The sequence below is a fragment of the Ursus maritimus genome, unplaced genomic scaffold, assembly GCF_017311325.1.
Source record: "Ursus maritimus isolate PB19 unplaced genomic scaffold, ASM1731132v1 scaffold_4, whole genome shotgun sequence".
Taxonomy (NCBI): Eukaryota; Metazoa; Chordata; class Mammalia; order Carnivora; family Ursidae; genus Ursus; species Ursus maritimus.
Genome location: NW_024426552.1, coordinates 88377752 through 88390594, shown reverse-complemented (window position 1 = coordinate 88390594; position 12843 = coordinate 88377752). Strand labels below are relative to the sequence as shown.

The window sequence follows — 12843 nt, the reverse complement described above, 5'->3', positions numbered from 1 at the left end:
GGTTTGTGGTTTGTATAAAAGGTACCTCTGCTACATCAGGTACCTCCACACCCAATGTTTTTCCTTTTCTCCACTTGTCTTTTATTGTCTTTTATTGAAGGAGCTAACTAGATAGAAAGATAGGAAACCCAAGATCTAGACTGAGCTCTTGCTTTTAACTAGCTTTGGGGCCTGGGCAAAATCAGTTAATGCTCTTTTTGTTTTTTGAGGAGTTGTGAAATGAGAGAGTTTGATAGTCAGTAAGGTCCTTTCCAGCTATAGCATCCTATGAATCTAGGTGTATAATCACTGGATTCATAGGTGTTGTTTATAATATCTAATGTAAGCTTATCATTAATTTGTATCAGGCAAGAGGGAGCACAGGAGAGTGAATGGTAAGAGGAATCAATCCATGCGGAATGTAATGCATGGGGTAGAAAGAGAGTGGAACAGCTTCACTGAGGACAAGAGATATTTAGCAAGGAGAGACATGTTTGAGACTGGAAACTGTCAAGAAGTCTCTTCAGGGGAAGACACACAGTTAGTCTCGATCTTTTAGGACTTTAACAGTAGAGGTCTTGTCTTTACTGACTTATTTCCCCGTGAGACCCACTTAGAAAATAAGATCTTAAAAAATTACTGGCTCAGTTTATTTATCTCACTTATGGAGATAAAATGTAGTAATGTCCAGGAATTAAGGTATTTTCACAGTCAGGTCTGGCTGAGCAGTATAGAACTATCTCGGGTTCATATCTTAAAGACAACAGTTCAGGCCAAAACATACAATAGTACTCCTTTTTTTCAACGTGCAAAAAACCTTAACACGTTATATTAGAGGAGATTCCCTATTCTTATCATCCTTCTTTCCTCCTCTCTGAGGTGAGTTGATTATAACTAGAACTTCAAGGAATCAACTCTGTAAGACAAAGCACACAAGATGTGAGTGCGAGGTCATTTTTGTGCAACAGTGAGAAAACTCATAATGGAAAAAGGTGTATTCTGGATTTTGTCTCCTCACGTATTTACTTTTGTGTGTGTGTGACAGCTTTTAAGTTCTACAGCCTTAGCAAATTTTGATTATACAATACCATGTTACCAACTATGCTAACTACGTTATGCATTTTAGACCTTATCTATTTTATAACTGAACATTTTTACCCTTTTTACACTAAACCTCTTCCTATTTCATCCACTCCCCAGACCCTAGCAAGCATTTTTTCTACTATTTCTATGAATATGACTTTCATTTTCTTATTTTTAACTTTTTTAGATTCCACATATAAGTGATACAATACAGTATTTGTCTTTTTCTGTCTGGCTTACTTCACTTAGCATAATGTCTTCCAGGTCCATCCGTGTTACTAAAGATGAAAGAATTTTAAGTCTGAATAATATTCCATTATGTATATATACACCACATTTTCTTTATCCATTCATTTGCCAATGGACACTTAGATTGTTTCCATACCTTGGCTGTTGTGAACAATGCTGCTGTGAACATGGGGGTACAGATATCTCTTCGAGATAATGATTCCATTGCCTTTGGATATATAGCCAGAAGTGAGATAGCTAAATCATAATCATATGGTAGTTCAATTTTTAACTTCTTGAAGAACCTCCATACTGTTTTCCACACCAGTTTACATCCCTAGCAAAAGTGTACAAGGGTGTCCTTACTCCATGTTCTCATCGGCATTTGTTATTTCTTGTCTTTTGATAAAAGACATTCTAACAGAGGTGAGATGGTATCTCATTATGGTTTTGATTTGCAGTTCCCTAATGATTAGTGATGTTGAGCACCTTTCATGTATCATTTGGTCATATGTAGGTCTTCTTCAGAAAAAAAAAAAAGAATGTCAGTTTAGGTTTTGAATTTTTTTTTTTTAAAGATTTTATTTATTTATTTGACAGAGATAGAGACGGCCAGCGAGAGAGGGAACACAAGCAGGGGGAGTGGGAGAGGAAGAAGCAGGCTCATAGCGGAGGAGCCTGATGTGGGGCTCGATCCCATCACGCCGGGATCACGCCCTGAGCCGAAGGCAGACGCTTAATCGCTGTGCCACCCAGGCGCCCCAGGTTTTGAATTTTTTTAATTGGGTTGTTTGAGAGTTTTGTTTTGTTTTGTTTTGCTATAGAGTTGTATGAATTTCTTATATATTTTAAATATTAATCTCTTATTGGATATGTGGTTTGCAAATGTTTTCTCCCATTCCATAGATTGCCTTTTCTTTTTATTGATAGTTTCTGTGATGTGTAGAAGTTTTTCGGTTTAATGTAGTCCCCTTATTTATTTTTACTTTTTTTGCCTTTGCTTTTGTTATCAAATCCAAAAACTTATTGCCAAGACCAATGGCAAGGAGTTCAATTACTACGTTTTCTTCTAGAGTTTTATGACTTCATGTCTTACATTCAAGTCTTTAATACATTTTGAAATTATTTTTGTATATGATATAAGATAGGGGTCTAGTTTCATTCTTTTGCTTGTGGTTGTCCAGTTTCCCCAGCACCATTTAATAAAGAGACTATCCTTTCCCTATTATATATTCCTGGCTCCTTTGTTAAAAAGTAATTGACCATATATGCTTAGGTTTATTTCCAGGGTCTCTATTCTGTTCTCTTGATCTATGTGTCTGCTTCTTATACCAATACCATACTGATTTGATTACTATAGCTTTGTAATATAGTTTATAATCAGGAAGTGTGATGCCTCCAGCTTTGTTGTTCTTCTCAGGATTTCTTGGGCTATGTGAGGTCTTTTGTGGTTTCATAAAATTTTAGCATTGTGGGTTTTTTTTCTGTGGAGAACACCATTGGAATTTTGAGAAGGATTGTTTTGCATCCATAGATCACTTTGAAAAGTATAGACATTTTAACAATATTAATTCTTTCAATTTATGGACATTGACTGTCTTTCCATCTCTTTATGTCCTCTTCAGTTTCTTTCATCAATGTCTTACAGCTTTCAGTGTTCAGATCTTTTGCTTCTTAGTTAAATTTATTACTAACCTTTTTGATGTTATTGTAAATGCGATTGTTTTCTTAATTTTTCTTTCTGATATTTCATTTTTATAAACATAACTGATTTTTGATATTGATCTTTTTTTCCTGCAACTTTACTGAAATTGTTTATTAGTTCTGACAGTATTTAGGTGGAGTCTTTAGGACTTTCTACATATAATATCATATCACCTGCAAATAGAAGTGATTTTCTTCCTTTCCAATTTGGACACATTTTATTTCTTTTTCTTGCCTAATTGCTTTGAATAGGACTTCTAGTGCTATGTTGAATAAAAGTGGTGAGAATGGGCATCCTTGTCTTGTTCCTGTTCATGGAGGAAAAGCTTTCAACATTTCGCCATTGGATATGATGCTAACTGTGGACTTATTATATATGGCCCTTATTATGTTGAGATACATTTCCTGTATACACAGTTTGTTGAGAGTTTTTATCATGAAAAGATGTAGTGTTTTGTCAAATGCTTTTTCTATACCTATTGAGAGGATCATATGATTTTTAGCCTTCATTTTTTAATGTGACATGTCACATTAATTAATTTGTTAGTGTGGAACCATCTTTGCATCCAACTTCATCATGACATATGATCCTTTTAATGTATTGATGAATCTGGTTTGCTAATATTTTGTTGAATATTTTTGCATCTATGTTCGTTGGGGATATTGGCCTGTGATTTTCTTTTCTTGTGGTGTGCTCATCAGGCTTTGCTATCAGGTAATGCTGCCTCATAAAATGAGTTTGGAAGCATTCCATCCTCTTCAATTTTGGGGAAGACTTTAAGAAAGATTGATATTAGTTTTTCTTAAAATGTTTGGCAGAATTTGGAAGAGATGTATTTTGGAAAGCAATGGAATGAAGAGATAAAATCTGGAAAGAATAAGGAGGGTCTTATGGTTCACTCTGGGGCATTTCATCTACAATAATAAGAAAGAAACAGAATTTTTATTTAAGTAGTGAAACAATGAAAGTGGTGTTTAATGAACACTAATCTGAACTGCATTTTTTTAAAAAAATATTTGAAATGACTTGTTTCCATTTTGAATAAAAAAATCCTTTTTTTTTTTGCTCATGAATTTCTAAAACATCAAAATGAGTGTTAAACTATATTTAGTTTTCATCTGTCTTGTTATAGCTATTTTAAAATTCACAGTACAAGTTTTTTGTATACGCTCTTGAGTTCCTGTTCCCTTGGAATGCTTGCAATTTTAGTCTTAGAAGGAGTTGAATGTGTGTACATTTTAGCTGATGATGATTAAATCTTTTTCTTTTTGGGTTTGCCACTATTATTATCTACAACTTCAAAAACCTATAGCATACAAAATGGCTTGGGAGACAGTCTAGAGTCTAGATGACAGTGGGAGCAGCTCTGAGGTTACTGCAATAATTCAGCCATGTGATAGTGATGGCCACAGACAAGGCCAATAATAGAGAGTTCTGGGAGAGCGTGACAGGAATAAAATTGGAGAAGCAGCAGAAAGTTATAACTCTGAAAGCAAAACCTTTATGGGAGGTAAAATTGGTCTTGGGGTGGACCTGGTGGGCATCCCTATTATCCTGAGAACAGGGTAAGAAATCACTTATAGACTATCTATCTTTGTATGAATATAAGAGTAGTTAGGATATATTAATTCTCATCATGTTAATTCTTAGCAAAATAAATTTAACTTTAAATACATGTTTAATAGAAAACTTTAAAATATTCATAAAATTTTAGATGTGCTGGAGTCTTAAATTTTTCTTTTTGATGATATTCAATTTATTTGCAAACAGAAAATAGAGAAGAGTTATAGACTCCCTTTCCATCATCTGATTTCTTCTCATGAAACTATTTCCATCTGATAAGAACATAATGCAGACTTCTGTGTAAAGTATTCTTTGCCCTATGATTTGGAGTGACTTCACCTCTTTGTGATTTTCTCTTTAAGATTCAGGTAGGGCCCAGTTTATCAGTGTGTGCTTAAACCCTTTAAATGACTTCCTGTTGATTATAGGGTTAAGACAAAAATCCCCAGGCTAGAGGAGTGGCATACTCATCCTCATCTCCCACTACTCCCTGTTCTCTTTGCCAGACTCACTGACCTCCAGGTTCCCTCTAATTGTAGGGCCTTTCTGGATGGAATCTTCTTTCCACTGTACTTTTCCACCCCCTTCCTCTTTGCTTGCTTAGTACCGAGCTGTCCTTCAATCCTCAGGCTACATTACACTTTTTCAATGAAGATGTCCTTAGGCTCAGCTACGTTGCCTTGTATAACCTCTCATAACACTAAGACTTTTTTTTTTTCCTTAACACAATTTGTAAGTATATGTTTCTGTGTGTGATTTTTGCTTAGTGTCTCTTTCTCTGACAAAATTAATTTTTATGAGGGCTAGGGTCTTGCCTGTGTTGCTCACCCGGTATCCTGGTGACCTAACATAACACATATTTGGAAAAGCTGGACAACTAAATACTGGCAGCCATACCAAGGAGTTTGGACTATTGATGCTGTCCCAATCTCAAGCTTTGCTGAGAGAGCTCTGGGATCTGGTGGCACTTGTGTCCTCACCACACCCAGGTACACCTCTTTCTGGATAATGTGTGGAAAGCCAGGTCAATGGAGAGTATGTCTTCACAGAGTACTACAGGATTTATGCAATATACAGCCACATTGCTCCAGATAAGAAGGGAGCATTATTCTGACTTAATGATATAAAATACTGCATGTGCATTTTTTTAAAAAAAATCAAACAAATGTAGTGTTAAAAAAATAATAAGCTTGTGCAAATTTGGTGATGCTCAGATTAAGAGTTAGCCTATTTTACTTACTTTTTATCTACTTAAAAAAAAATTCCCCAGATCCTATCACTTTTGTTCTAGAGAGGATTGCTTTTGACTTCAAAGTATTGTAATAAAAGTAATTTTGTGAAAAAACAACTTGTTTTTCTTATAAATATGAATGAGCTTTTCTCAATGTACTGGATCCAAGATCTCTTCCTTTTTTCCTGACCTTAACATCAAATTTTCTTTTTCCCAAAAGTCATGTTTTAAGCTATGTTCTGCCTCTGAGGAACTGAGAGAGTGTGTCTTTTTGTTCATGTAGGTGTTTTCTTCTAACACAAAAATAAACACAGAGCATGTCTGCTGCTTTTATACCGTTGGAATCTGGTCCTTTCTATAGCATATGTACATTTGAACCACTAGCCTAAACAGGCAGCTCTCCTAAGAAATATTGTGCCACCAAAATTTGCAAAGATACGGATTCTTTAAATTATGAGTTCTCCCAAAGTTTGTTTCCAATGTCTCATCGCAGCAATTTGCATTATATTTTTTTTCTTATAATGCATATTTATGACATTGCACAAGAATGCTGTCTTTTAATTGAAAAATTTTATTTTCAGCTATAATTTCTTTACATATTAATAAAATCAATGATTTAAGAAGTGTGATAATCTTTAGTTAATAAATATAGTAATATCAAATTAATGAGTATTATTCCAAATCTGTTGCTTTCACTCATTTCTATATTCTCGAGTTGTGTATCGTAGTTATATAAAATTCACTAAATTTCAATAGGTAAAATTTACCACCTTTGCGGTGACACCAACTGTGGTGATATCTGGTTTCTTTAAGTCATTGTATTTTAATGTTTATCAATTTTGAAAAAATCAAATACGGTAACATACTGCTATTTTTATTTGTAATGTACTGAATTCCAGCATTGTCTTCCATACAGAGCAGACAAAATTAGATTTTTACACCCTTGATTCTAGTTTTATAAAGACTAAGAACATTCCTGAAAAGATTTAAACAGCTTCCAATTGCCCCAGAACAAGTGGCAACATCCTTATATTTCCCCATTCTATGGAAATAGCCTTAGGAATTCCATTGAGTCAGTTTACCTCAAAGTCTGGTGGGGGAAGAATAGAGCAAGGTCATTAGCCAGGGCTGTCCATGTATCACAGTGGAACTCACAGGAGCCTGGAGCTCTAAGTAATCCTGAAATTTTCAAAGACTTGCTCTCTTAAGAAGGACACCTTTCACATGGCCAGCTTTCTAAGTCAGGAGCTAATAATACCCTCAACCTGCTTGCCTTTTGCAGATATGTGTGACACAAAGTACAGATAATTTCTGCTGAATTGAACCCGTAATGAAGGAATTTATAATCAGTTCTAATGTATTTGAGACCTAAAGTATATTAGCCCTTCATCAAAGAGAATGATAAAAAGCAGCATTAATATGGGTGGACAGTAATTATTTCAGGGCCTCATAATTATTCTCCAGTTAACTACAGAGAAATGCTGATATTTTTATTCCTTTTTTATTCCTTTTTTAAAAAATAAAAGGCACTGTGGTCAGACCCTAAAATGTAAGACTGCATCATAAATCCTTTGTAAAGGCTAACACTTTGAACTATGCTTCTATTAATGGCATGGAAACTATTTTGGATTTAAATGAGTTCAAAGTTCATGGTTAGGAGTTCCCTCTACCTTCATGGTTAGGAATTCCCTTTACCTTCCTAGTCCTGTTGTTTCACCACTGAATCTATTTATTGCCTATAGGAGTTATAAAATATAGTAATTACTCTCACTCCCTTTCAAAATGACATGAGGTCCACTTTCCTATTAACTCTAATGAGAGTTATGTGTGCATTCCTCAAGGAGGACAGATCCTATAGTTTCAAGGTAAAATAAATCACTTCTCTGGGTTTTAGAGGACTCATTCACTTTATATTTTGGTGCTTTAAGATACCCATTTAAACTGCTGGTATTGAAAATGCACTGTTTGTAGTTTAAAAGAAGCGTAAGCTGTGGTTGGAATGTTGTTAATGATTGCTGTGTATTTTTGTTGAAGGGTAAGTGTTTTTTCCTTTGGGAAAATAATGTTGATCAATTTACAGGAAATATGTGGTCTCTAAAGTGTGGTTGTCTAATTTTCATAAGAAAATTAATGACAATCACCTCTTACGATATTCTCTTTCAGTTAAAAAAAACTTTAACATCAGTTATTATATCAAATTATGGCAGCTTAGAATAAACTAAAAATGAGCCAGAGTTGCTGATATTCTAGAAAGAAGGAAGCTCAAGCCAACAGGCTATTTTCCTTCCAGCCTGGGAATAAGGAATCTTGAGATCATGTAGGGATCCGTTTCTGTAATCTGCAAGCATATGTTTACTGTATTTGAGGCTTCCTTAGAGAAACCGATGTTGAGTTTTTCAATTTGCAATGCCGGACCCTCTCAGATATTTGTTTCCTGTGCTTTTAAGGAATATGAGTTAAAGGAAATCTGGGTTTTTGTTTTCTTTTTATAACCATTTTTGCCAAAAACTATTATCAGCCCTCTTTTTCCAGGGGAACCTTAAAAAAAATCAGACGTATAAACAATTCTTGATGTTAAGAAAGCCCAGTTATGCTGGAATTATGAAAATACTGCTGGAACCCATACTGTGGGAACAATTTAGTATCATACAATAATAGATTTTAGTTAGCATTCAGTAAGAGAACTTCTTTAGTCGGGAGAATTTGACTTAAACTTTTTCTAAGATAATGATGTCCCCATCTATTTATGATGCTGAATGTCTATATCTGTTTTTAACTTTTCAGATTTACTACAGTAAAAGATGTTCCATATAGTGCATGTATGTAATCATTATCCCACATCAGTTAAGAGGCATGCAGCTTCCTGAGTAGGGAAGGTGATAATAAATACTGCGGCAAAAAAGGTGGTTCAACCATTCTATCCATGAAAAGTCATCTCATTGCATGCAGTATCATTTCCATGGCTTCCCTACTTACGCATACCCAGAGTCAAATAGCAGCTGAGAACCATGTCCCATGCGCAAACAGGTGGCAGATCATGTTTTCATAAAAATGCTCTTACTATCACATCTTATGCAGACCTAAGAACCAGCAATTCTCTCTATCTCTATCTCTCTCTCTTTTTTTAAGGTTTATTAATTTATTTGTGGGGGGTTGAGAGGGCAGGGAGAGGGAGAGAGTGTCTTAAGCCGACTCCAGGCTGAGCAGCAGAGCCCGGGGTGGGGCTGAGCCAAAACCCAGAGTTGGTTGCTTAACCAACAGCACCACCCAGGAGCCCCAAGAACCAGCAATTCTGTGTGTGTGCAAATACGTAAAACTACTGGCTAGGTGACTGTAGAACGCAAATGATTTCCTGAAGAAGTCCTATAAATTGCCTCAGGTATCCTACGACAGAAAAGAAACACTTTATCTGAATTGTTCAAAAGAGGCCCAAACAAAGTGATGAGAGTGACTTAATTGTGACAGGTTTTACATGTGTCTCCAAATGTTAGTGAACTGAGAATTCAGGAAAAAAAAATTGAACTCACGCTAGTGGTTTCTTAATAGTGCCAAGAATTAAGCAAAATAAATAATCTAACTAAAATTGGAAAGTAGTTAGTTTGGGCAACAATAAATAATGACCACTGCACTTAATCTGTGTTGCCTATTAGTAAATCAAAGTATAATTTCTCTATAGCATCCTTGGAAGTAGAAATGCAAGAAATCATATTTGTTGAAGTCTTTTCATTTACTGCTTAAGGTAGTTAAAGAAAAATAAAAAGCTTGAAAACATAATTTTCTAAGCCCAATATTTTGCATGATGTTTTAAAACTAGAAATATTTCCAATATAGTTTTGGATACAGCAATTTTTGAATTTAAATAGAAACGATCTCTGTTTTTCAGAAATGTAGCAACATTGTTGCATGGACATCCAAAAACATTGAGAGTATTTTTTGCACTAAGCAGGGTCTATTAAAGAAACGTACATTTCTGTGAACTTGCAACTGAGTGTCAATTAGCATAGACTTGTTTTCATCTAGGTTTTCTCTTAATGGAATGATTGCTTACAAGAGTGACTGACTATAAAAGTATATCACTCAATTTTTTATGTACAGCTCCTCTGTCTATATTTGGAATGACCTTGAAACTATGACCTTACAACTGAGTAGTCAATGGGTCCCTTCAGTTGCATAATTAATTTCTCCATTTCCAATCTTTTGATCTTTGCCAGTTACTACTATTTCTCAAGGCTGTTTCTCTGAGCTGATGAAACATAACTGGATTATATCTCTTTTTTTTCCCTTCCATTTTCTGGGATGGTGTTTTCATTCTTTGAGGGTTCTGATAATAGGTATAGTTTGAATTACAAACATAATGCACAGTAATCGCTGAAAAGACTCAGAAGTCTTTCTCGAAATGTTTAACAATCCTTCCCTATGAAGTGTGCTTAGAGTTAATGCCTGCTTCTTTTCTATTTATATTATTGAAATCAATACATGACTTTCAGTCTTTTTTTCCCCTTCCTTTTTCTATGACTGTTATTTTATGCATGACAAAATTCTCTTGCTTACTGCTGTGTTTGGCTGTCTTTTAACTTGAGTGTCCTGTGTTTGTAATGATTGCTTTTTGCATGAGGATTATGAAATGTCATACAAATTAAATGGTTGTGGAAACGAAAAGAAATGTGGGGCTTCACTTGCTTTTTTGTGTGCTGAATATGTCAATTATGTGACACTTAAAATTACTTTCAAATGGCCTTTGACTTCCCCTTTGGTGTGCTTCTTTATTCTAGCAAATTAGTATTGTTAAGTATAATAAAACATTTATTAAACATTCACAGTGTTTTAACACAATTATTATCCTAAAACATGATTCCCTTATAAATAACTATACTAGACATGATATTGCAAGAGGGCATAATTCTGTTATATTACTAAATTGCTTATGAAATGTAAGCCCTGACTCTGTAACTAACTTAATAACCAAACACTGACTTCTATTGATGGTACCTTTGCTCTACAGAGTGATGAGATTATCTCTTTATACTTTTGTGCAGGTTGCAAATGTCTTAAATCCACAGCTAATATTTGATTAAAACACATGGGGAATTATTTGTTTAATGACAAGTAATTTTAAAAAGTCACAGTTTTGAAAAATGTATGATATAAAAATGTGTAAAATCCAAGTGTTAATTCTCTTACAAAAAATTAGGAGAAAAAAACACCCTAAAAATGTTCATATCTTTGTTTTCCCTAATGTTATTATATTGTCCCAAATTAAGGATGAGTTTGGCCTACTTTCTTTATTGTTGTCACCAATTCAAATTAGAAAAGACACTGAATAAATTAAGTTCTTTCAGCTAAAACTGTTTACTTTTTTGTATGCAGTGGATATTTAAAAAAAAATCATTTCCTTTGCTTATGACTCGAGTTTCAAACCATAATGTATTTTTTTATGCTGGATATATTCACAAACCAAATCTTCTATAAGATATTTTGGGGAGAGGGATTCTTTTTTTCTTAAACAAAATAGATAATCAGCTTTGACTTAACCACTTCCCCGCTCTTTTTGGAAATACCCTTGAGAATTTTAGTATTTACATTTATTTTTTTCCCCTCAGTCTTGTTTATTCTTGAATTGTCTTTTTTTTTTTCCCTCCATTTCTCCGTTCTCAATCCTAGGTCCCCTTACAAAGAAACAGACAGATGATTTAGGTGATAATGACGGTGCTGAAGATGAAGGTATTTTTTTTCCACCAAATCTATTTGCATGACAAGGGCCTCAATCACTTTTTCCACCCCTTTCTATTTTTTTACTTCTTGTCTTTTTTTGAAGAGTTGTTTTTAATTCCCGTTTTTGATGTGTTTTGTCTTCTTGCTTGTTGTTACACATAAATACACATTTTTAATTTTTTTAAAAAAATGAATGTTAAGTTTTACATTTTGATGCCAACCATTAAAATGTTTTAGAAAGAGGGGCATTTTTTTGTTGTTGTTTTCTTGAACTGACTTTTGATGTTTCATCCCATGTTTTGACTGAAATTTGTCCATATTCTTTGAACTAACAATCTCCTCCCCTGTAGTCTCTCTGTTCCCATTTTGCATGTTTTCTAATCTATGTAAATATTTTACCCAATATCAAAATGTGTTTCATTTTTATCTTTGATATTTGTTTAAAAAGAGCCCCATACCCAATAAAATGAAGGACAACTAAAAGCTGATATAAAGTGTTTCTTGAGCAATATAATTTATATGACAAAAATACTGTTTTCTATTTATTTGCTTAAATATTACATAAATCAATTCAAGTGTATAGATAAGAAAGGTGTGCCACCCATTTAGATAACTGTAGTAAACACTGTGCAATCACTTAAGGACTCTGGGCACATTTGATGGATATCCTTTCTATTCAAAGACACATAATTTCTAGACTGGTGAATGGAAGTGTTGTCATTTTCAAAGTATTGCCAACTATAAGCAATAAAATATTTCCTACTTCGCTAATATCAAAACTGTTTTCTCTTTCTACCTTTCTTATGACACACAATTCTGATAGACTCTGTACATGTAAGTACTTCTGATTGATTTGACATTTCTCATTCCATTGTGTACCTTTACCTGGTGTTTGGTGGAGTATCCAGAGGGGCCCATTGGTTCTTTCAGTTCACCTTGATTTCAATTAGGACTTTTTTTTTTTTTTAATGCTACCCTAGTTATGATTCTTCGAGAAGTAACTAATGTTATCCCAGGTTTAAAAGTAAATCCCAGAGCCCTAGAAATTAAATCTCATAAAGATATCAATAATGTAGTATGAATGGTTTTCCGAAATAATCTACAAACAGTTCAGCACAAATGCTGGTTACATGAGTTACAACTATGAATGAATGAATACATCCTTACTAAACAACTTGAATTATTTTCATAGAGATATTTAGTTAATAAACTACTTCACAGTAGAAAATTAAATTATAGAAGTGAAGTATTGAAAGCTTAAAAATTAAGTGTTTTAATATTTTATAACATTTAAGAATTATTTTGAATGAGTGAAATTTATGACCTCTGATTAAAAATACGT

The 12843-nt window shown here is 34.0% G+C and overlaps 1 protein-coding gene across 6 annotated transcripts in view; it reads left to right on the top strand.

Moving 5' to 3' along the window:
- The window catches only part of NLGN1 (neuroligin 1), a 637479-nt gene that overhangs the window by 184901 nt on the left and 439735 nt on the right, over positions 1–12843 (top strand). For 3 of the 6 annotated variants that reach the window (XM_040621591.1, XM_040621590.1, XM_008705325.2), the window contains one exon: positions 11451–11510. The exons of the other annotated variants lie outside the window; for them this stretch is intronic. In XM_040621591.1, coding sequence (XP_040477525.1) covers positions 11451–11510 — 60 coding nt within the window. The remainder of the gene's footprint in view (positions 1–11450; positions 11511–12843) is intronic. 6 annotated transcript variants of the gene reach the window in all.